Here is a 24,085-nt window from a genome sequence, read left to right as displayed (position 1 = left end):
GGTGGAGTTAGGAGTCTCCAGTGCAGGCACATACATTGAAAGTAATCACCAATTCCTTCGCTGCCTTTGCAGTCTGCATAGATCAAGCAAATAATGGAGACCGGGGCGTGATTCACCTCATCCTAAAGGAGGTATCTCACATGCATTGGATGAATCAGTCCCTAAATCTTCAAACACCAAACATCTGAAAAGACACCTTTTATCTTTAGAGGCACGGTCTCCTTTTCATTCAATGAACCTCTTTAGCTATGGCAATAGTTAGAAGGGAGCAGTAGGAGTGGAAACTTGCCCAAGTTCAGTTCACTTTTTGCTTAAGGACTCCCAAGTAGTAACTAAGCCCTGACTTATCCCATCTAAATCCAGGCTGCTAGTTGAAGTGCCCTCATTAGACATGTAATTGTTCTAAGCTTCCTGTATAGCCAGCGGAAAGAGAGGAGGTTAATTAACCTTCTGAATTAACCTTCGGGAGGTTAATTCATATCTCTTGTGGGGTGAATTGCCTCTAGGGAGTGTCTGTCTCACTCCGTTTGACCACTGAGTTATCCTAAAGCAATTACATATCCATTTTACATATTACCTAAATATAGATGGATTGAGAGACATTACAGTGTATTAAAATGGTGATCTTCTTTTCTGTCTTTGTGAGTTTTTCTTCATTTAGTCACAGGAAGGAAGGGTGACCAAGGATTTAAGAGGGAGCTACAGGGCACGCTCTCACATTTTTCTTGCTTTTTGTCACATAACTCCGTGTCCATGTCTAGGTTTTAGACACACCTAAGTAAGACGCATGCAAAGCAGCCAGAAACTGTGCAAATCCTGTAATTGCTCACTTCATTTCAACCTGGATGTTCATTCTGGTGCATCAGAAAGGGTCTGACTCTTTCTGGCAAATGAAAGTTCATTCAGAACTCGTGGTTTATGGTGCATACGAGTGAGCTAAAATACAGCCTTTTGTGTTGAGAGTCTCTCTCTCATACAGCGCTCTTGTAGCCCAAGCAGAAAAAGCCCAGTTTTACACCACATGTCTGATCCATCCTAGAGTCTGACTATGATGCCAATGCTGTTGTGCTATGTTCATCACAGCCTATAATGGCCACTAATGAACAAAATTCCAAAGGGACATTAGTTATAATGCTAGCTTCCTAGGAGTCATATCATGTTATTTTCTGTGTTTTGTCTTAAAGACAAGAATGCCTGCCATTCACAGCATTGCTGCAGTCTCCACCAGCTGGTTTCCGTCTTTACACTCCTTTTTCAACTGCTAAATTTTAATGCTCAGCTTAGCTTGTGAGATCTGCCAAAGCCACAGGACAGGATCATACAGAGGTGGAAGGCAGCAAGGAAAAGATGTTTCCTGGACAGCTCAAACTCATTTTGAAGATGTCTCTAGCACTGAGCATTTAATGGGTTGTTCTATCCCTGAGATTAGCCCATGGCTTTTAACCATCCGATTCTGAAATCAGAACAAACTGAACTTTTTGTTCTTGGTTCAGTTTGTGAAATGCAATGTATCAAGATTGTTTTGTTTGGTACTGTAAGTGTACCATAAACTGCAAGTGAAGGGCTCCAGTGGAGGCATTGCATGGGGATAAGCAGTGTCATTATCATCTTGCTTGGAGAGCTGCCAAAGCCGCTGTGGCCATCGCTGAGATCATTAGAAGGGTTAGGCTGAGATTAGTGTGATGATTGGCATGACTGAGACATTCATTCTGCTCATAAAAGCCAGGACAATAGCTCTATCTGTCATAAGAGATCAAAGATCAAAAACAATTAAATTCCTCTGGTTTGACAAGTTGCCACATGTCAGCTAAGGCACAGTAACCGACAGCAAGTTGTCCATCTCGAGGACGAGATGAAATGCACTCCTACCTCCTTGGAGTGGTGTGGAGCACGTGCTGCATGATCAGATCCAAAGAACAGTTTTTAGGCCAAAAACTAGGTAAGGCAATCCATGTTCTGCAAGCACTTTAAGTTCTGTTGGAGGTTTGGCATCCACGCCAAAAGTTAGGTTTTTCAGACTTACCTCAAATGTAGGATGTCAGGAGGCTGTATGAGATGAGAGCACCACTGCTGAGGGGCTATCTCACTGTATTGATAGAGAGGGAATCATTGTAGTAATAAGACATTAACTTAAAGTGGGTCAAATGCTGAAATTTCTGGGAAAGCACACTCTGAAAAATAGGCTTGCCGTTGCAGCTTCTTTTGCTCAGTCATATTTATTGCAGAGGTGTACATCCCAGAGATAACTGGAGAATAGTTGTTCACCTCTCTGTGGGGAATTCTGCTAGGAAAAAACAACAAAATTCCTATCAGGATTTGCCACAGGGGAAAAAAAAAAAAAAAAAAAAAAAAGATGCAAAATCGAACCTGGGAGTATTTTAAATAAACTGGAAATATGTATTGTTGGAAAAGATGCTGTCCTTCATGGAGACACTAAATTGCATATCTTAAACTGCTGATCTTCTGTGATCAGCCAAGTCCTTGACTGCATTGTGCCACCAGAGCTGTTATTGAGTAAAGAAGTTTAAACCGTAGAGAAGCACGGGAGTGTGAAGAATTTGAATTACAGCTCCTTGAGAAGCTGATACATGACTTGAAATTTTGTGGAGATTTTGCTACATGGTGATTTTTGCAGAAGAATAGATAATTTCCATGAAAAGAGTTATTTTTGTCCCCTCACTTAAACAAGCACATATTTAGCAGGATTTTTTTTTAAGTCAGTTTTGATGCTGTCTTTGCAACCAGCCCTACTAAATAGCCTTGACAGTCTCTTGAGACCTGAGTTCAGACCTACTAGGATCAAGGGGAAGGCCCTTTCCACTTATGAGATTTTAGGCCAGGGTTTCTATCAATTTAAGATGCATTGAGTTAATTGTTTCCCTGTATTCCTCCAAGGAATCTCAAGAGGTGCATTTCTTTTGACCCTTGATTTATGCTTAGACTGTAAAGACCCTTCCTTTTAACTCGTGTTTTGCACAGCACATAGTTCTGTGGAGCCTGGTGCTCTTCAGCATACAGATAATATGAGTAAATAATAATGATTGCAACCATTATGTGACTGTTGGCCTTGTCAATGAGAACCATCGACCACGCTTCTCATTCACTGGCCAGTAACCGTTTCCAATTATTTTGTGTTCTGCGTTGTGTAGCCCTGGTGCAGATTACGGCTGGCATATGCCAAAAGGAAAGAAGGTTTTCACTCCTTCTCCCCTCTACGTTTACAGCACTGTGACAAGTCCAAAACAGAGGCTCTGGAGGATGATGAGATAGAGGAATTTTACAAGATATTGACAGAGAGAAAGGAAATAGACAAGATCTTCCAAAAGTACGCAGATGCGGAAGGGCTCATGTCCTGCCAGAACCTAGTGAGGTTCCTCTACGAGACACAACAAGAAGAAGATGCTGTTGTTGCTGCACCTCCCTTAATTCAGAGATACGAGCCCAACGAATTAGGTAGGTTCGAAACCCTGGTTGTCTTGGGTCATAATCTTGCTATCTTCGTGAACTCTGAATTGCTTTTCTGTTGTTTTCTTCTGCAGCTATATATTTTTTTTTTTCCTTGAAATTGTTTTCAATTCATTTTCAATTTCAATTTCAATTAAATTGTTTTTTTGTTGGGGCACATTAGCAGCTCTAAGAGAGGAGGGGACAGGAGAACCCAGGGAATAGTTATGTTCATTTTTGGCTTAGGCACACTGAGCATCTGGAGAGGGGTTGACATGCAGTTGGTTACAAGGCAGTGAAATTCCCATGGGAAAGGCTCTGATGGCTTATTCAAATGTCAAGATCTCAGGTGGCTTGCGAGGTTAAGAATATAGCAATATTTCTGCTCTTCGGAAGCAGGAATGGAGGCAAATATTCTTGAATGTGAGCACCTGAAAAGCTGTAAGTTGATGAGATCTCTGAGTAGAGGGCCAACAAGGTGGCAGTTGTTTAGGAGAGCAATCACAGAACTGTTTTTCTGCTCAGAAATTAAGCAAAACAGCAGACTGCAGCATTTGGAGGACATGTTCAAGAAACCAGCACTGAATCATAGGCTGCCTCTGTGCTGTCCTGGTATACCTTCATGAGAGGGATGATACTTCGCAGATTGAAAACAGGACAGAAATCTAGCTCAGTCCTTCAAGATGGGGAGATACTAATTCTCTCCCAAATTTGCATTATTTTTCATTTACTCTGTGCACATCTTGTACTCATTGGATAATGTAGGCAGGATTTATCTGTCCATGTTTAGACATCTGACAATGTCTGTGTTGGCATGAAAGAGGCTTGAAGTGCTCAAATGGAGATTTTTGTACTATAGCTATCTAGAAGCAGGTGAAGTAAGTGCTGTCTTTGGCACTTTTAGGTCTTATCGAGGATGGTAAGTGCTGTAAGAGCCTGCTCGTGAAGGGATTTTAAAAGCATTTTCCGACAGAGGAAGCTGTCACCATTATCTGAACAGCATCAATATCTACCATTAGCTGAATGCCTAGGGAGCACGTTTTACCTTTGGGATCCCCTGGAGATCAGCAGGCATCATGGTGAAGATGGCACCGCTACCTGGTCATGTCAGATTTTAACAAGGGGTTTCTGTCTATTTATCTGGCAGCCAAGAAACGTAACGCCATGACCAAAGATGGTTTCCTGATGTACTTGCTGTCTGATGATGGGAATATATTCAATTCCTCACACCGTAAAGTTTACCAGGACATGACTCAACCTCTCAGCCACTACTTTGTGTCATCCTCACACAATACCTACCTAATGGAAGACCAGCTTACAGGTCCTAGCAGCACAGAAGCCTACATCAGGTAATGTATGGGTGTGTGTATTTATGTGTTTAAGTGCCTGTGAGGTGCTGATCTCTTTCTTATAGAAGACATCAGGTGCTTGAGACACATTATGATATAAGACACCAGTGCTGCTAGATGTAAAAGAACCAAGAAGCAGTCTGTCACCCTGAGACCAGGGAACATTGCACTTTGTCCTGGGTCTCTGCTGAACCCCATGTGGTGTTCTTCTGACTGTAAGATAAATAATTACTACATTTTGGGGCAGGGGAGTCCCTCCCCAGCTCTCCTGCAGCCCCCTTTATGCGCTGGTAGGCCACTGTAAGGTCTTCCCAGAGCCTCCTCTTCTCCAGGCTGAGCAACCCCAACTCCCTCAGCCTCAGTATGGCATGGGATCACATGTGAAAGAGCTTAGAGGGTGCAGGGATTTCTGGGATAAAGCTGGACAGCTGTGTAGAGACTGGAAGAAGCCCAAAATGATGCATAATGTCATGACATTTGCAATCCTTACTGCCTTTTGGGACTATCAGCATAGACGATTCCTTAGAGCCATGCTGGGGTTTGTCTTGGAGAAGGCTAGCTGGAGTGATCCAAAAAAGATATGGGATGTGAGCTAACGCAGCGGTGTGAGTGATCAGGAATCTTCTGCCTGGTCTCTCTAGCTGTTTAGCTGCTCCCACATAATCCCTGGACAGAACAGTAAGTGTTGCCTGCTTTTGCCTTTAACAGTGACTGCTGTCTGACGTCTCACGGCCAGATGTTTGCAGTGGCCTTTATTAACTTGCACAAACACCTTATCTTGCTTCTGTTGTCACCTGTGCTTTTATCAAGTGAGACAATGTTTCCTTATAAGCAAGTCAATGACTGTAATTCTGTCTTTGTATATGATTTATCTGATTACCAGGGAATAATGGCTATCTTGAGTCACAAGCTTGAAGGGGTAGAGAGTGAAATCTGGCACAAACTAATGAAAGCAGCTGTTTGAATTCCTATTACAGTATCATAACATTACAAAATTACATTCTGGCTGTAAAATAAATAAATCCCGTGATTCTTATTGCAATGAGTTAAAGAAGATGTGTTACGTGAAATGTATGTAAAAGAAAAAAGATCACTTCCTAGGCAGGTAAGTCTTTACAGGGGGAACCTCTATTTGAAAATAAATGAAAATAAGAGTATGGGTATGTAGAAGGGGGAGTTTCAAAGGGGAATTCAATCTGTAGATTCTGTTTGGGAAACTGGTCCTCAGCAGTCTCCCCAGCTGTGACTGAGTTTCCCTGTCTCCCTCCCTGACATCCCTGCGGATCCATCCCTTGTGTCTTATCAGTTCAGAGGAAGAAGGCACATCATCCAGCCTTCACGAGCTGTTTTTTAAGGCTGTCTTTCTTCCAATCTAACCACTCTTGATTTTCTCTTCTCTTCATCATCTTGGGGAAAAGACTCTGGGCACAGACATGAGTGCCCTTTCTCATCTGGCTCTTACAATGTCTCCTTCTTTGGATAGTCCTTACTTTCATGACTTTCTTTCTGAGATCCCAGTGTTCTTTCCTTGCTCAACCTTAAGCTCTCTTTGTCAGCTCCGAGCTCTCCTGGTCCCATCCTTATTCCATCTGCTTTCCTGTTTTTCCAAGCTCCTCTTTTCTCCCTGAACTTCCCATCAACCTTTCCAGGCAATACCTGTGGCCGATCCACTCTCACTTTGAGACAGAGCCAAAGGTTTAAAACCCAACCAGGTCCCTTCTTTGTTTCCAGAGCCCTCACCAAAGGCTGTCGTTGTGTGGAGCTGGACTGCTGGGACGGCCCTAACTCGGAACCCATCATTTATCATGGCTACACTCTCACCTCCAAGATCCTCTTCAGCGATGTCATTAAGGCCATCAAGAACTATGCTTTCAAAGTAAGGACGAGAGACCTGGGACCCTCTAAGATTTCTCATATTACACAGTTCAAGACTGATAGCAGATCTCTGCCCTTCCAGTAGAGAGCGTAAAGAATGAAGACTTGACTTTAACTTTTCTTATGAGTAGAATATGTCCCTCCGTCTAGGCATCCTTGTTCTGCTTTCTGCAGAGATCCGTTCCTGGAAGTCACTGGTGAGACAAGGCACTGCCAGGGGATGAGTTTAAATCTGTACCAGCACAGCTGGATACTGGATCCCACTGCAATGAAAATAACGTCCAACATCTTGAATATACCTGGTAGAAAATGCAAATGAGCTTTGGATTTGCTTGGCTTTGATGTCTCAGGGTCTGTCCCTAGTTTACAGGAATTAAGTGTGTGCACCTTGGAGGGACTCGTGCGAAGGACAGTTTCTGCACAGGTTTAAAAGGAATGAGCAGATCTAGACTCTGGAATGGCAGTCCTGGGCTAGCAGCCTTTAAAAATCCTTGGGTTTGTCCAGATTGACTGTGCTTTCTGCTATTTTCCTTCAGTGCACTTGACTTGAGAACCAGCCCCAGGTTTCCCTTGGGGCTATTAGGCAGTGGCAAAGCAATACCTTCAGCACACAGAATGTGTAGGGGACTTCAGGGAACCACATTAGTCCTGTGCAGGAAAGGAGGAAGGATTCAGATCACTTAAGGATCTGAACAAACTCAGGGACTTGCAGAGCTCCCTTCCCAGTCTTTCTGTGAGGTAAGAAGGTGCGCTGACCTGTGGTGCAAGTAGAGAATGGAGACACAGGGAGCCTCACCAAACCTGGCAAGGCCATGAGAGGCATCCTGATCCAGCCTGGAAGGCATCAGCATAGATCTGAGTGGCTACCACACATCTGAATTTGTCCATTTTTTGTCCCTGCCATTGACACACTCATTTCCAGAGCAAACAACACAGAGGTTTTATATCAATTGCTATAGACCGGTGAAATTACCGAGTTCACTGATGATGGATATTATGTCTTGTCCTAGACCTCACCATACCCTGTCATCATCTCCCTGGAGAACCACTGCAGCCTCGACCAGCAGAAGGTCATGGCTCAGCACATGACGACGATCCTGCAGGACATGCTCTTGGTGGCCCCGGTCGATGGAAGCAAATCGCAGTTCCCATCCCCAGAGGTGAGCAAGGCCACTCTAGCCCTTTCTGCCCTCTGAAGGTGGAACAAGAGCGAGGTCTGTCTTCTTGCTGGGTGCCAGCTGGGGGACTATATGCCTGAGGGGTGGTGGGAACTACACTTGCTGAAGAACAGAGCTTGTTTGTGAACAGTGAACAGTGGTGGAATAGGAAATAGGAGTAGCTAGAAATAGCTTCTGCACATCAAGCTCCAAAATGACCTCTTGCTCCTTGTTTGCTGTGTAAGGTTTCAGAGGAGACATTCCTGAGGGACTGAGGAAATTCCTGGTCCATTTACTGAGGCTAGGCAATTTCCTTCATCCCATGAGGAGAGGATGTAAGGGAGCTGAGTCTTGTGGATCTATCTTGTATCTGCTCCCACACCCCAAACCTGAATACGGCCTCATTTGGGCTAATCCTCTGAAGCACAGGCAGGTTGCTGCACATGAAGGGAAGATTAGCTCCATGAGAAGTGACTACAAATTGTCTCGGTGTTTTTGATCCAGCAAGTCTGGGCACTGCCTGATTTCATGGTAGGTGAGGCATTTTGCTCGGTGTTGAGGGATGTAGCATACACTTCCCTCCTCCTTTAGTGCCTCAGGTACACTACTGTGGAGACCCAAACTGCTGATTAGGAAGTCATGAGGGCTGAAAGGACAGCTGAGATTGCTTGCCTCTTGAAACCCAAGGAGAAATTCAGCACAGGTGGCCTAAAATTGGATGTGAGATGTCCTTCTGCTGAGAATGGTGTGGCGTGGCATGGCAGAGGGGATGGGCTTACTGGGGAGATGTCCTAGGGGGACAAGGGGAGGTGGGAGATTGTGTGGAGGATAGGTACCACTGTGATGGCTGTGAATCAGGGCAGCCCTTCTGGGGGAAGGAGATATACAGCTCTTAACAGCGTACCACTGCATTGATGTCATTACCAGGCAATTAGAAAAAAAAGTGGAAATGGAATCTTCATATATATATATATATATATATAAAAGAACTTTTTTTTCCAAAGAAGAAGCCAAAAGGTTAACCTTTTCATCTGTTTGTACAGTTTGGGTTAGAGTTTGCTTTCTTTTTTTCTCTCCTAAGCACTTTTCAGAACCAGACTTTTATGTGTGTGAATATCTGCTGTTCCTTTTAAATCGCCTTTCTTTGCAAAAGAAATAATTTTCCCCAAATTGGAGGAGAATGCCTAGCCGGAGCTGGAAGCAGTTTGTGGGTGGGATAAAGCTGGCAGTCAGCAGGGGAGGTAGGGGAGGGAAATGAGCCACCCAAAATATCTTCTGTACTTGTTCCCCATCTCCATTTTTTTCTTTCTGACTTTCCCCTTTTGTTTGGGAGTGCTGTGCCTCACTTGATACAATGCCTGCTGCAGGGGGAAGTTGATCTGGGTTAGTCCCTAGGTACCAGAGCAATGAATTAGGATGAATCATAATATTTAATAGTGCTGCTTCAGCAGGACCTTTGCATTGGCACAGACAAGTTGCCTCCAGTGAAGAAGTGACGCTCCCAGGATGAGGTTACGCCCAGCATGGAAACAGGTCTCCGCAGGCTGTTACTGGGTTGGAAAATCAGTCTTCAGCGTTACGTGCTGGCTTGTTATTTATCGTCAGCGTAGGATCAGGAAAGCTGCTGATGGCTTTTCAAAACACTGCCTTGTGACCAGAGGAATGATATGAAGAAAGAAACGAGAAACACCAGGGAAAGAAATGTGTGATGCGTGTGTATAAGGGAACGACCCCAGCTTCCCAAAGATGTTTTTCCCATTCTTGTGCTCATCTAACCTCCTGCTTTGCTTGCCCAGATGGACACGTGGCCCCAGCTGGAACAAAAGGGCCCAGATCTACGTTAGTGAATGGAGCTGGGCTGATACGCTCCAGTGGAGGGACTGATCCATTTAGTTTAAAGGGAGAAAAAATGTCAAGGTAGTAAAACATATCCTTTTTCCTCTGTTACTTTTCCTCCACTTTCCTGCCACGTGAACTAGGAGAGTGTGTTTGTGGAAAATACATTGAAGCCGAAACATTAAGAACAAAAAAACAACAACAAGAAACCCCTTGGATTTTCCACTTCCTTGTGCTGCTGGCATGAGGAAGCCTGAGGTATTTTGTCTTAGAAAAAGGGTGGGATCCACCTCTGGGAAGAGCTCTGAAAGGCTGTAAATAAAAACAGGCAAAGCATTGCTGCAAAGTGTGTTCGCAGAGCAATGTCAGTAATTAAAAGACCAACACTGTTTGTATTCACACTAACAATTCACAGTGCAGCACAAGGCAGGCATCTGGTTTATTAGGTCCCATTTAGGAACAGAGTATTGGGCTACACAGAACATCTAAATACCTCCCCCAAGCTGCTGTCTTTAGGTCCCAATAATAAATTAAAGGCCTATAGGATAAAAGGCCAAAAGCTACAAAAAAAAGGTTCCAGGAAAGCTTCAGGTCAGTGCCAGAGTTGTAGGGAAGAGCTGCTCCAATCTTTTCTGCTGCTTGTTTATTTATCAGGCCTTTTTGCCTGATTCCTGACCTGCACAGGGGTCTGCCAGGGCCCTTTCCCCCTGTCCTTGCATACCAGCTAGAAATGATGCAAAAAACAGTGTTGGAATGAGACTAAAATAGCTGCCAACATCACATGCTACTAATCAGCATATCAAGCATATCCAAGAGCTCTCCAGCTCTTTGCTGTTGGACACCCTTCACCATGAGGATGGCTTTGGGCTTAACAGACCTGCCTTGGTGGGTGACCCTTTGGACCACAAGCCCCCCAGGTGAGAGCCCCAGTGGGGCTGGGGTCTCAGCCATCCCACACCTCCCGTGTCCCACCAGTTGTCCCATCACATCCACTACTGAGCCCAGCGCCCCCATTCAACATCCCCTTGAGCCATGCAGCTCAGCAACTGCTTCCAATATAACAGCAGTAAGGCACAACTGATCTAAATCTCTCAAAATCTCCTTCAATAATGTGCTTCTTCCCCTCCCTTTTTTTTTCTGAGACTTTTTTTATCTTGTGGTGCTACTCATTGTAAAAGCTGCAACACCTCAGGCTACAGCTGCTCTGAAAGACATCCACAGATGGAGTTGTGATAGGAAAAAGTTCTCCTGGTCTGTGCATCTCTTCATGAACGTGAACACGTTAATCCTCACAGCTTCTCAGAAATCTGGGGAGATGGATATCTCCTAAGGTGGCAGTTCTTAGTATATCCACGTACCTGAGCATGCCACTTTGGGCTCCGTTTTACAACTAGTTAATATGGTCAGGGGCATTGGAGGTGTGGTCCCAAGTGGTTGTCTAAATAGACCAGGTGAATCACATCTTAGGAGTGTTCAGTTCTATTTGTTGACTCTAAAGGAGGTGTGAAGCCATAGAAAGTTTGTAGAGGTGGTTTCTGTTAAGAGTCTGACACTCCCACTGCGACCAAGACTGGAAATCGGATCTTGCCATGGCCTTTGGGCTGCTAGCAGGGGCAGGAAACCCTCAGGTAAAATAATTGCATGTGTGCAGATCTTTTAAACTCTGCTCTTAACAGCTTTGCTCCTGATAAAGAACAGAACATCAGATAGTTGCCATGTCCCTAAGGGAGCAAAGCCTTGTGTCAGAACCATCTCAAGTGCAGAGCTGAGCTTGCTTTGGTGTGCCATAGAAAAGATGAGAGAGCAGGAACTCCACTTCTGGAGAACAAAGGCAACATGATTTACAAGGTACACAAGGAAGTGAAAGAGCTGCATTTACTCAACTACACTATACGTTCTGAGTGGAGTCCTGCATCCTTGTAGCTTTTCCCATTTTCCTAAGTTATATTCAAGTTCGGGCTTGCCACTGGCAATTGGAATAGCTTTATGGCCTACTTGGAGAGTATTTATTGAGCATTTCAGTTAATGCTTCTTCCTAAGACAAGGGATCTGCTCAGCAGAGCTGAACTGATGAGCTGAGTGTCTCTCCCCTCAGGCTAGAAATACTTAATGTCACATGAAGAGGAACCCAGAGGGTTGGAACAAGTGCTTGTGAGTGTTTGCGTCTGTGTTTGTCAGCTTATTTAAAACCTTTGTAAAGGGATAAGCACTCAAATTTAGGACTTTGCTTCCTAATATCCATGGCAAATGAGGGAGGGCAATGTTTATCACTGGCAGCTTCTGCAGACACATTTTGTCTGGAGTTGTAAAAGCTTAGAAAGGGCTGGTATCTCTGTTGGTAATCAAGCAGGCTGCCCCAAAGACATTTTGTCCCAAATTCCCTACTGCTGAACGGTGAGATGAGGTGATAAGTTTTCTCATGGGACGTTAGAAAGCAGAGGCAGGTAAGAATATAGAGTACAGCAGGATGCTATCTGCAGCCCGTGAAGGATCAGAGGGACTTCTCTGTGTCCCCCTACAACTGTCCCCAGTGCAACCCCTCCAGGCTGGGGCACTCAAAGCATTGCCTGGACACAGCTCAGCCTGGAAGAAGGCTGAGGAGTGGGGTGGCTGGAGGGTGGTTTGGGGATGGGGAGGAGGAGGATGCTGTGTTCTGAACGCTCCTTTGGGCCTTTTATTTCCAGAAACTGGTACATTCCTCCCAGCTGCCTCTGTGCAGCTTTTGAATGACAGGGAAAGTGCCCCAGCGTAAACAGATCATTTGTGGTAGATGAAGAAAAATCCTCTTGGCTGCTGCTTCAGGTGCCGGTGCCAGATTTCGGCTCAAACCAAGTTTCATCCACGGCGTAGCGGGTCCGTGAGGAGCTGTGCTGGTCTCCGCGGAGACACGATGCAATTTGCTTGCAGCCACAGAAGGGGAATGGCGTTCTTTGCAAATGCCTGTGTTGTTTTTAAAAAGATCCTTGGTTTTCCACAGGCCTGTCATTTGAGAGCAGTGGGGCTTGTTGCTTTTGCAGATGTGGAAGGGGCAAATTTAGGATGGTGCTGGGAGAAGAGGGGCCATGCTACACGAGTAAAGGGACTGCATTGGCTAAACCTGAGATTGCCTTTTTCCTGGAATAAGTAGCACCCTCTGTAGCCAGCAGTACCACACACGTGGCAGCAAATCTCCCACTGACTTCACTGGAAGCTGCAGAATCTAGGGCTGCTCCTGGGCTGAATTATTTGATTTTTGAGGCGTAACCCATTCACTTGGAGATTGCATCCAGGCAATACTACTGCTCCCTGCTGCCAGGATTGCTGCAGCACCGTTTGGGTTCAGTCAACCCTCTCCAGGCTTCAGCTTTCCTCCCACAGTCTGAGCTTGCACAAGCACTGGGTCATGTCAGTGGTATGGTGTCAGTGGTCTGGTTTGGGAACTCTTCCCTAGGGTGTCCGTGCCCTAACACTTCACCTGCGAGATCCTTTATGTGTTCTGGTGCCATGTCTGCTAATCGCCAGCTATTTTGTCCACTTCTCTTTGTGTAGCAACTGAAAGGGAAGATCCTTGTGAAAGGCAAGAAGCTGAGCAGACAGGAGGACCCCACAAATGGGAACAACAACCTGGAGGCTGAGGATGTCTCTGATGAAGATGAAGCAGCTGAAATAGAAGATGAATCTGTAAAGACAAAGGTGCAGCAGAAGGGGAAGGTAAGTAAAAAAAAGTAACTGAATCCCTGAAAGGGGCAGACCTGGAAAGGCAGGAAAGCTATGAATTAAATCTTTGTGTATTGCAGAAGTCTTTGAAATCCTGCATCAGGGGGTCTGGTCTTGTTCGCCAATCCCATGCCTTATGTTGGCAAACCACCTTCTAGGTGCGCTTTGTACCATGCTTGAAAACAAACAAACAAAAACAATAGAAATATACTTTTGATACGTTCTCAGCTAAAGCAGTTTTGCTCTGTCACGTGAGGACACTTACTTTTCCAGACTGCAGGTCATTGTGAAGGACATATCCCTTATGGACCAGGTTCACAGGTGACATAAATGCATTCAGCCCCACTTATGACAAAGTGGGTTGACATTGCCTCTGAATCTGGTCTGATATATGCTTTCCCTTGCTGATATGCCCACCCTTTGAGGGCTTTATTTCCTTCTCTGATCTGTGATCAACAGTGTGTATAATCATGAAGACTCTTTTTCTTTTCTTGCCTTTGGTGGGAGCTGGTGGCTCCCACTTCACCCTTGCATCAAGGCTGTGGAGTCGTTGACACCAAAGCACTGTGAGAACTTCCTAAGTGAAGATGAAAAAGCCCAAGGTCTGGGGGTGCCCAAACATCTTTCCCTTCTCTCTGTTTCCAGGTCTGCATACCTGGCACCAGGACAGTATGTTCAGACCAGTTCATTGCTAAGTCTCAGTTGTCAGGTTTAGCAACTGGCGACAGCCACTGATGCTGAATTACAAATGATAATGCAGAAAGCAGCAGAAAGGGTTTCCCACCAACAAAAAGTGAGAAATTTTATCTGGAGGACATCATGCAACAACGGGTGCTGGGACAGCAAAGCGCCTCCTGTATGAAATCCCCTCTTAGCTCACCAATACAGGCCGAATAGGTTCTGTCTGTGTTTATATCCCTAATCACTTGTGAGCTGTAATAGCCAAGGTGAAATAGTCATTCACATAACGGCGTGTGAATGAATGCAGGAGGGACAACCCAGATGAAATGAAATATTTGTTGTGGTAGCACTTGGGAAGTCAGTGATATGACTGGACAGGCCAGTATGGGCTGGTGAAACGTGCCGGTAGCGTTACCTACTGAAGGTCTGAGAGGAGGGATTAGCACTCTGCATGCAGGGAAAAGGACGTAGCAAGGGCAGGCTGCCCCTTTAGCATTCTGCCTAGGGGAGCCCCAACTCATCAGGGGCATCTTTTCCATCTGAAGTCAATGGAAAATAAAAGCCCCAGTGATCCTAAACAAAACATAACCATTACTCTTGAGTAGGACTGCAGAAGCTCCCCACAAACCTCTTGCTCCTTCTTTTAGAGTGACACCCTGAAGCTGGCCAAGGAGCTGTCAGACACAGTTGTCTACTGCAAGAGTGTTCATTTCAATGGCTTCGAGGACCCCAGCCACCCTCGGGCTTTCTACGAGATGTCATCGTTCACGGAGAGCAAAGCTCTGAAACTAGCCCAGGAGTCTGGTACGTATGTTCTGGCAGAAGGCCATCCTCTCTTCCAGTCCCCCATAAAGTGACAGCTAGTGGTGGTTAGGCATGAGAAAGAGGCATCCCCAGAGATCTAGGTCATGGTCTCCTTGGCCATCCATATCATTTTGAGAAACAGTGGGAGTGACTTAATGTCACGGAGGTTGTCACCAAGAAGGGCACTTTATGCAGGCCAGACTCACTGGACAGAAAAGGGCTATAAACAGCAGCATCAAAGAAAAGCAGGCCCATCACTGAAAGGAATATTTTTATTTATTTATTTATTTATTTTTTCCTGAAGGAAACAGTTTTATTCATCACAACATCAGGCACCTGAGCCGAATCTACCCTGCCGGGTGGAGGACAGATTCTTCCAACTACAACCCCATCGACTTGTGGAACGTCGGCTGCCAGATCGGTGGGTGCAACTGGGAGCTTGGAGGGGGTCAACCTGGCTGGTTTGGTCATAGAATCATTAAGGTTGGAAAAGCCCTCCAAGATCATCTGCTCCAACCATCCCCCTACCACCAATGTCACCACTAAGCAGTGTCCCCAAGCACCACGTCCAACCTTTCCTTGAACACCTCAGATCAAACTCAGATCTCTCAAGCCCTAGAGGAGGGCCGTACCATAAGGGACAAGCTGTGGCCTGAGATCTTTCCAGTAGTCAAAGCAGTGCCTCTAGTTTGCTCCTGGGACACTGAAGCCCTGATGGCATTCTCATGTCTCAGAGATGTGATGAAAAGGTCTTGCAGCCTGCTAAGTGAATTATCTTGTAGCTTTCATTCAGAAAACCTGGTGCAGCGTATGTAGGACTAAGGCCCAGGATAAAGCTGGGCTTCTTTAGAAGTGGCTAAAGAGGTTAACATCACCTTGGGGAAATCAGGGGAGTACCGAGCAGGCTCTGGGATCTATGTGCCCTCCATTTGTGGTATTAATGAAACTGTTCACAGACACTGCTTCCAGATTTGACATCAATGCTTTTAAAAAGATAGGGGCTAATTCGAAAGGATACAGGAAATCTGCCTGGTGTTAGGAGAACTGTGAGGTTTGATCTATTTTGGGCAAAGGACAATAAAGAGGTGATTTGATCACAGTTTCTCTACTGGACTGCATAAGGATTTCAGACTGTGAGGAGCTCTGTAGTGTAACCAGCAGAGGTCCCTGAGGGTGGCAGATGGAAATAGGTGTGTTTGAGCTGGAAAATAGGTTTTATAATGAGGTTAAGTAGCTAGAGAAACAATCTGAGAATGATCTGTGGCTTCATGAATGGGTTTATGTGAAAGATGTGGTTGTTCAACCAGGTGACGTGAATTCAGTGCAGGACATTTTTTGATCCTGTCGTAGGTAGGAAGAAAACTGAGGTAGCTACCATGGCTCCTTCCGCCTCTAACATCTCTGAATGGAAGAAATCCTCAGGGGAAGCAGGCTTTGGGGGTCAGAGGTTATCACTGATCTTTGCAGCATGGAAAAGTCAATGGTTATGTCCATGAAATGTAATTTCATGTGAACAGAATTGGTATACTCTCATTGATTTATCTGAAAGTGACTGAATTTATTTGTTTATGTTGCAGTTGCCCTAAATTTCCAGACAGCAGGCACAGAAATGGATGTCTACCAGGGTCGGTTCCAGGACAATGGGTTTTCTGGGTATGTCTTAAAGCCGGAATTCCTCCGGGATGAACAAACCAAATTCAATCCAAAATCCATCACAGAAGGAACATGGGGGACAAAGAAGAAGCTTCTGCTTAAAGTAAGAATAGAAGTCGGAAACTTATCTTAGTAGCATCCATTTTTTTGGGGGGGGGTATAGGTTGTGCCTTCTCCTGGTCCCACGTGGGCAATGTTATCCCAGCCCTACTCATTTCCCACTGCCAGTGTCTCCGCTTCAGTCCTGCATGGGCTCTCATCTTCCAGGGACTCGCTCACGTTTAATATTTGTCAGCAGTAGAGGTTAATGACAGTATTCACCCTACAGGAACACACAGGCGTTTTATAGACAGGCAGTCAACAGTCACTGCTGTTATTTCCAAGTATTGTCTGATCACTTTGGGGAGAGAGGAGTTGACTTTTCCCTGACCCAGACCAGCTGGCTGCACTGCAGCAGCGTTCATGAGGTGCTTTAGCTCCTGACAGCTTCCTCTGAAGAATGTCATATTGTTGGCTCTGAAAGACCAACACCAGCAACAAGTCCTGTGCTCCTGGAGAAGGAGAAGGATGTTTGTCAGGGAACCCCCTCTCCTACCAATGTTCTGACCTTTTCCTCTCTTTCCTCCACAGATCATCTCTGGCCAGCAGCTGCCCAAGGTAAACAAAAGCAAAAACTCCATCGTTGATCCCAAGGTAACGATTGAGATCCATGGCGTCCAACAGGATAACAACAAGAAGCAGACCAGAGTCATTGAAAACAACGGTAAGGGTTTTTCTTTCATGCCGTGACCCCTGGGGCAGTAATTCTTTGGTTTTCTGTAGCAGTGTGTTCCTCATCAAGACCTGCTGCCCTGTGGCCAGGCCTGCCCAGATGCACCCGAGCTGGCTCACCCTAAGCACATCCATCAGATGCTGTTGGTGTAGTTCAGTGCAGTGACCCTGGTTATACAGCTAGCCCCACAAACTGTCCCCATGGGGCATTTCTTTCAGGGTTTTTTCCATCTCTTCTCTGTCTGAGGTGTTTGGAGATAGAAATTACCTATAAAACATCAGCCAGGTGAATTGCTTTTAGGTTGGCTGCCAAATCTGCAGACCCAGAGCTTTGGAAGTGCTCTTTACCTCCATGCAGTTGGATCTGACCTGGGACACAAAATTTCCCACCAAGATCTTCCCAGAGAAGGCCTCTGGTGAGGCTGATTTTATTTAGAAAGAGCCACAAACTCATGAAAGAGTGAGGTTGGAAGGGAGGTCCAAAACAGGACCTAAGTTAACTCACGTTGTTCACTGTATTGCCTAGATGGATTCTGAGTATCCCAAAGGATGGAAATTGTCCACGCTGTCTGGGCAAGTGATCCAGTCTTTCAGGGGCTGAATACCGTGGCAGAGACAGCAGAGGGCAGGTTCAGCCCTCTCTTCCGTGGGAAGACAAGGCAGTAGGAGTCTGAGAAATCAGACCTCACCCTCCTCCAGACAGACAGACACATAGGTACACCCAGACACATGCACACACTGCTTTTCTGTGTGAAGCAAAAGCCCAGTACTAGAAAGGCAACGCATATTTTCCTCTCTGCTAACATTGTTTCCCTTTTCCTCCTTTCCTGTTTGAGTAAATCTGGCCTGGCTCCTAAAGCTCACGGTCATTTCCTTTGCCTACAATGATTTTTAGAATGTCTCGAGTGGAGGCTAAGGAACATTTTAGACCTGCCAGGCTTATTCCTCAGGGCTGCTTAGCACATCTCCATGGACAGCCCACAGCTGCCTGGAGAGGGGCGGGAGAGATGCTGGAAGGGAGCTCAAGGGGTGCTGAAGGGAGAGTAGCCCCAAAATTCCAAATAAATTGCAACAACCCAACCCAATTATTTTGCTATGGTGCCTTTGATTTTGCTTTTTTGATAGCACCTTCAGGGCCAGCTGACAGACCACTGCCTCCTGCCAAGTCATCCACAGACCCTCCAGGACCGGCAGGCTTGAGCTGATGTTTTGCTGTCCTGGGACCTCCGTGGTGCACAGGCTGTGCCGATGGCAGTGGGGTTTCAAACAGGATGTCCTCTTCTCCTGTTTGTTTCTGGGGAGTGGTTTGTTGAAACTGCAGGGAGCACCTGCAGTGACTTAGTGGGAGAGCACTGCGCTTGCTTTTTGTCTCTCATTTGATGGGGCTGTTGTCATTTTGTTTGCTTTGTGAGTCTGGATCACAAGATCCTTAGACATAAAGCCCCAGAGAGCTGTCATAACACAAAGGCACAGTTCTCTCCGCTTCCCCCGGGTCTGGGGCTGTAAAAGTCTGCTGCTGGTCCAACGCAACCCAAGATGTCTTATCCATGTATCAGCCAGTGAGAGCCTTTGGAGCAGGGCTGGGTTCAGCCCCATTCTGCCCCCTGCTGCCTTCTGGGGATGTGTTGCTGAGGCCTGCAGTGAGCAGCCTAAACTGAAGGATTTATTAATTAATACCAGGCAGCGATTCAGTGTCAGAGTTGGGAACAAGTCTCAGCATCTCCTGAGACCTCTGACCTGGGTCAGGGTAGGTTCCCAGTCAGGCCAAGTCCCCATCCTCATTTGCAAACATCTCTGACCAACATTTTTGCTCGTGAGCATCTCCTACCTTCCTCCTTGTCTGCGAGCGGCTCTGATCTCCATCCTTGTCTGTGTTGCTCAGGCTTTAACCCGAAGTGGGAAGAAGAGTTTACGTTTGACATAGAGATCCCTGCACTTGCCCTGGTCCGCTTTGTGGTGGAGGACTTTGACATGTCAACCAAGAACGACTTCATTGGGCAGTATACGCTTCCCTTCACTAGTCTGAAGCAAGGTAAGGCCCTCTGCCCTCTTCCTCACACCCACTGATGCCTTTGGGTATCTCCAGTGTCCTACATGGGAGGTCCAGAGCCCAGAACACTTTGGGTCAGGACGGGTCCTTGCTCTGGTGTCTGGACAAGATGATAAATGATTTACCGAGCAGCTGTTGCACGCTGACTCCTGGGAGGGGACACGCTTGTCACCAGGGGCCTTGGACACGTTGTGTTTTAACAATGCTCAAAGCCATGCCTCTCTGACCTAGCTGTTCGGTGGGGCAGAGGGAGCAAAGCGCTCTCAGAGACGGGGAAATGTTCCTGCAGGGTCTTGGCAAACGTTAGGAAATGTTTTTCCGACCGGACTAAAGGCCGCTCTCCATCTGTGTCTGTGCTTCCAGGTTACCGCCACATTCATCTCCTGACCAAGAACGGCGACCCGTACTCCTCCTCCACCCTCTTTGTCTACATCGATATCCAGGACTGCGATTAGCAGCTTGGCTCTTCCAGGGTGCAGCGGGCCTTGTTACAGCCCTAGGAGGAACGCAGCGTGTGTCGGCTGCCAGTGCCAGGGTCCCACCTGATCCCCAGTGCCTTCTCTGGAGCAGCACACGGTGCCCCACAGGGCCCTGGTCTGAAATAGCCATCGACTCTCTCCCTTTTGCGTGCTGGAAACATCCTAATGCTGCTGTTGAGATTAATCCTTTCGTACCTGTCCAACCAATCCAGCTGTGTTTTTTAGTTCACTTTACTTTAGTGTGATTTTCAATTCTGCTTTTAGCAAGAGGATAGGGACTCCTTTTTCGCAAATTACAGCGCTTGGTGTGGGTTCCAATCAAGCATCTGGACAAAACACTCCACATCTGTGCAAGAAAAATGCACCCTACCACTGAAAGCAGTGGCTAGATACCAGGTGACTTCTTGCAGCTTCAGATGTCAGACATCCTTCACCATCTGAAGTCCTAAACGAGGACACAATTCTCCTCTTGTCTGTTACAGATTAAAAAGAAAGCTGCACTACAAAGGGCCGCGTTATATAACTTGACTTTTCTTTTGTATTATAATAAAAAATACATGAACACTACTCTGCCTGCGTGCCTGGCTCCCAGCCAGGTCGCTTTGCATTCAAAGCCTGGCTCTTACCCTGTGAAGGAGAAAGAAGCTGCCGAGCGGCAGATTTCCCTCTAACCCAAAGTGAAATCCACTCAAAGGGACCTCAGAGAATGTCTTTTGCCGATGACAGTGGAAATACACTGAACTGACAGTAGGGCTTTTTTCTTTTTTTTTTTTTTAAATGCAGTAAAACTTTGCGTTTTTATAGCAAAACCTCCTTTTAACACAAGAAGTGGCGGTAGAAATGGTTTTAAATGTTAGCTCAGTCCCAGTTGCACTGTAGAGGTAACCTAGCACAAGCAGAAAAAAGCGTTTTGAACAACCCAATATTTATGGCAAAAGGTGGTTTTTTTTCAAGCACAACTACAGAGTTAAGTGAATAGTGTTGAGATAAAATAATATATGTTTTCCAGTTCCAGCTATGTTACTAACGCTACGTTAGACTATTAAAAGGACAAAAAAATAATCTGGAAAAGTCCAATTCCTCGTCACTGTTTGCCTCTTTGACTTACCTGAATGCAACACGGATGAATTTGGAGACAGACCTGCTTAATTTCTTGAATTTGTCAGTCCTTTGGGGGGTTTGTTTTTTCGTGGCTGGCATTGGAGAGGATGGGCTTCTACCAAAGAGGTTAATTTCTGTTTACACAAATTCCAGTCCATTCAATCCTCCATCTTTTTCTGAGTCTAAAATAGCTTGGATTTAGTGATCCTTGGGCCCACTGCAAAACTGGGCTTCTTTTAGTCCAACCTGGAGTTTGTTATGCTGCAGTAATGCTGGACACATTGATTTTTCCTCTTCACTATAATTATCTGTGATGTTGTAAACCATTGCCAGATTAAATGTGAATTATATCCACACCAAAAAGGCTGAAATTGACTTAATTACCTGCGGCTGAAGGAGTTTAAGAGCAGCAGAGGGCACTGAGGCAGAGCTGGGTGTCCTGCAGTGACATGGGCTTTCGCTCAGCTCGCCTCTAGGACAGGCACATCGCACCAGGAGGCACGTTGGAAGGCCAAGGTTGGAGCATCCTTAGCTCTACCTCAGAGACACCCTGAGTTTGGTCCACCCAGGCTCCCAGGACGCTCCGAACATTTTGTTTTAAGGATCTGGGAGAGATGAGAGCTGGGGGAGATGTGCAGGACCTCACCTTCCATCCATGGTCAGGGTGGGTTTAGATGGACTACATGGAGAAGCCAAGGCTGCCGCTGCCTGTTGTGGAGGTAGGCAAGATCTGTGGGAAGGCAACATCCCTTGTGGGACAGGTAGAGAGGTCAGGGGAAATGGGATAGGTAGAGGGGTCAGGAGAAGAGCAGCAGATGTGGGCCACGACCCACCAGATGCTGCAGCAAAAGCAAAAAGTGGCATGAAAGGGAGGATGTGGGTGAGAAACTGCCCTTTCCTTCATAAAAGAGGCAGAGAGCAAAACCAACTCTCCCCGTGAGAAGAGGAGAGCAGCAGCAGTTTCCAGCAGGCCTACATGTCAGAGATCTATTATTTGTAAAACAATAATATAAAAAAAAAATAATAAATAACCCTGCTGGTTTCCGAGTCCTGGTAGGACTGCTCTGTTCCCAGTTGCTGGTGAGCATCACGGTAGCACGAATGAAAGCAACACGTAGCAAACCAGCTTCATCTCCCTTACCTGATAGGGTTGCCACTGCTCTCCGTTGATTGCATGATGCTTATTAGGCCCCCCGTCAGGGCTGATGGGTGGAATCGCTGCATTTTATGAAGTAGCACACGCAATTCGTTAATTTGGGAGCTGGCACGAGCATGCTGCAGCGGGGCAAAATAAATATTGTACGTAGATTGCAGCATCCAGCTGTGGTAGTAGTGTTGGAAGAGGGATAATGTGCACTGATTATATCCAGTGTGAACACAACAGGAGCAGTCACACCAGCAATTCGGCCAATCTGCGTCTCTGCTTGACTCTCACCTTACTCTTCATGGGTGTTTCTGTAGGTCTGGGGCTGGACCCTCAAGCAGAAATGAGCCGAAGTGGTGCAGGAGCATGAAGGTTACTTCATATAAGCCACATGTGGTTGTGGCTTATATGAAGTAACCACCAATTTGTAAATGCAAAGATCTGTCCAGAAGAACCCACTGCCAGTAGGTCGGTGCCTCCAGACCTCCTGGGTACTGCAGGAGAGCCCTCTGCCCCTCAACCGACACATCGGCAGCTCCTCAGCTCCAACCCCACATCCCTACAGCAGGGCCAGGCAATCAAGCCACCTGCTGAACAACGTGGGGAATGGGGCTTTCAGGAGCAGAGTGCATGGGCTGGGGAGACAAATGGACCAGACTGTGGTGTTTAGGACTCTCCTTCCCAAGGAAGATCCCAAATTCCATCAAAGACCAGGTGTTTGAAGGCCCTGCAGAGCTTTTCTCCACCACCGTCCTACCCCACACACCAACCAAAGACTCTTACAGTGCTGCTGTTGGCTGTTTATTTGGAATCACCCATCAGGCTGGAAATAGAGTAAAGCTTTAAAACCACATCTTTGGGGTTTTTAAACATATGTTTTTCCTCCTTTCCTATATAGTTGCATCCCTTCATCACTGATCACTCACTTTTCCCCCTGACCCCTCCAATCAGATTGAGCTCATACCCCAAACCCTCCTGGCTTTGCCAAGGCTCTGGTCTGTGGGGAGGTGGACTCAGACTCACCTGCCCCCAGTCCTGCTCTGAGTGGGACCAGAGGTGTTGTCTGAATGGAAAAAAAAAAAAAATCAGTCTTCTTGGGCAGTCAAAATCAACAGCTGCATCTAGCCTTTAATCTCATCATCTTCTTGAAATAGATTAGCTAATAAATATGCTCTAAATACGTATTTTTTCCCAACCCATTTTTTATGTTTTCCTTGCATTAGGCTATGCATGTTAGTCTATAATTGATCCTTGCTGGCTTATGACGAGGAGCTTTTCTGCAGGGTGAGAAGAGGCCGACCTGGCCAGTTGCACTCCATGGGCTGCCCCATCACACATCTGGCCACTCCACTGCCTTTTCCTGACCCCAAGGCTCTCTCCCTAGGGCTTTGCCCTTCTCTTCCCATCCAGAATTTATATAACAGCTACAAGTGGCCCTTGTCTCGCCTAAATTTAAACTGCTCCAAACGAAGGAAGATCACGGCCTTGTGGATGTGGCAGATTGCAAAAGGGAGAGGAAAAGAAGAGGCTACAACACAGCTGTGACACACACTTGTCTTCATGGCTATTAGCAATAAAGTGTCCAAAAGGGGCAAAAACATCCTGCAAAGCCATTCTGTGAAAGGTTTTGTCTCCCTGTTTTGGGGACTTGCAGGGAAAAAGGAGCCATCCCCTGAACAGTGGCTGCTGGAATAACTGCGTTGGAGCTTGGCCTGATTAAGATGTTGGGTTGGGTTCGTTGAGCAAATGTCTGTACGTCCTCCCTGCAGCTCCTAAGAGAGCAAGGGTTGGTCCCAGAGTCACTGGATGCTGGGTGGCCCCTGCAGGCTCAGAAGAGTCCACACTGCTTCTTCTCATTCTGCTGCTTCCATTTGGGCATCTGGTAGAACTCGTGTTTGGACTTCCCGAAGATATCATGGAAATCAGCATCGGAGAGATAGTACTGCAGCAGGGCGAGAGAACAAGGAGAGGTCAGCACAGGCTTTTGCAAAGGCTGGGACACCTCCATCAGCTGTGCCCCTTCCTCACCGTGCCATCCCCTGAGT

At 46.3% G+C, this 24,085-nt stretch overlaps 2 protein-coding genes across 3 annotated transcripts in view; one reads left to right on the top strand and one right to left on the bottom strand.

The window, feature by feature from the left end:
• PLCD1 (phospholipase C delta 1) overlaps nucleotides 1-21,253 on the top strand; it is a 52,513-nt gene extending 31,260 nt beyond the window's left edge. For both annotated transcript variants that reach the window (XM_032180916.1, XM_032180914.1), the window contains exons 5-15: nucleotides 3,225-3,453; nucleotides 4,592-4,793; nucleotides 6,525-6,669; nucleotides 7,679-7,828; nucleotides 13,190-13,351; nucleotides 14,686-14,842; nucleotides 15,147-15,263; nucleotides 16,420-16,598; nucleotides 17,126-17,258; nucleotides 19,149-19,298; nucleotides 19,680-21,253. In XM_032180916.1, coding sequence (XP_032036807.1) covers nucleotides 3,225-3,453; nucleotides 4,592-4,793; nucleotides 6,525-6,669; nucleotides 7,679-7,828; nucleotides 13,190-13,351; nucleotides 14,686-14,842; nucleotides 15,147-15,263; nucleotides 16,420-16,598; nucleotides 17,126-17,258; nucleotides 19,149-19,298; nucleotides 19,680-19,771 — 1,716 coding nt within the window. In that variant the 3' untranslated portion in view covers nucleotides 19,772-21,253. The remainder of the gene's footprint in view (nucleotides 1-3,224; nucleotides 3,454-4,591; nucleotides 4,794-6,524; nucleotides 6,670-7,678; nucleotides 7,829-13,189; nucleotides 13,352-14,685; nucleotides 14,843-15,146; nucleotides 15,264-16,419; nucleotides 16,599-17,125; nucleotides 17,259-19,148; nucleotides 19,299-19,679) is intronic.
• A 1,566-nt stretch (nucleotides 21,254-22,819) lies between these two features.
• Nucleotides 22,820-24,085, bottom strand: part of VILL (villin like) — a 33,738-nt gene continuing 32,472 nt past the window's right edge. The window contains exon 20 of the mRNA XM_032180913.1: nucleotides 22,820-23,982. Coding sequence (XP_032036804.1) covers nucleotides 23,869-23,982 — 114 coding nt within the window. The 3' untranslated portion in view covers nucleotides 22,820-23,868. The remainder of the gene's footprint in view (nucleotides 23,983-24,085) is intronic.

Source organism: Aythya fuligula, chromosome 2 (genome assembly GCF_009819795.1).
Source record: "Aythya fuligula isolate bAytFul2 chromosome 2, bAytFul2.pri, whole genome shotgun sequence".
In the NCBI taxonomy this organism is placed as follows: Eukaryota; Metazoa; Chordata; class Aves; order Anseriformes; family Anatidae; genus Aythya; species Aythya fuligula.
The sequence above is the reverse complement of the archived record's forward strand: the minus strand, read 5'-3'. Positions and strand labels throughout refer to the sequence as shown.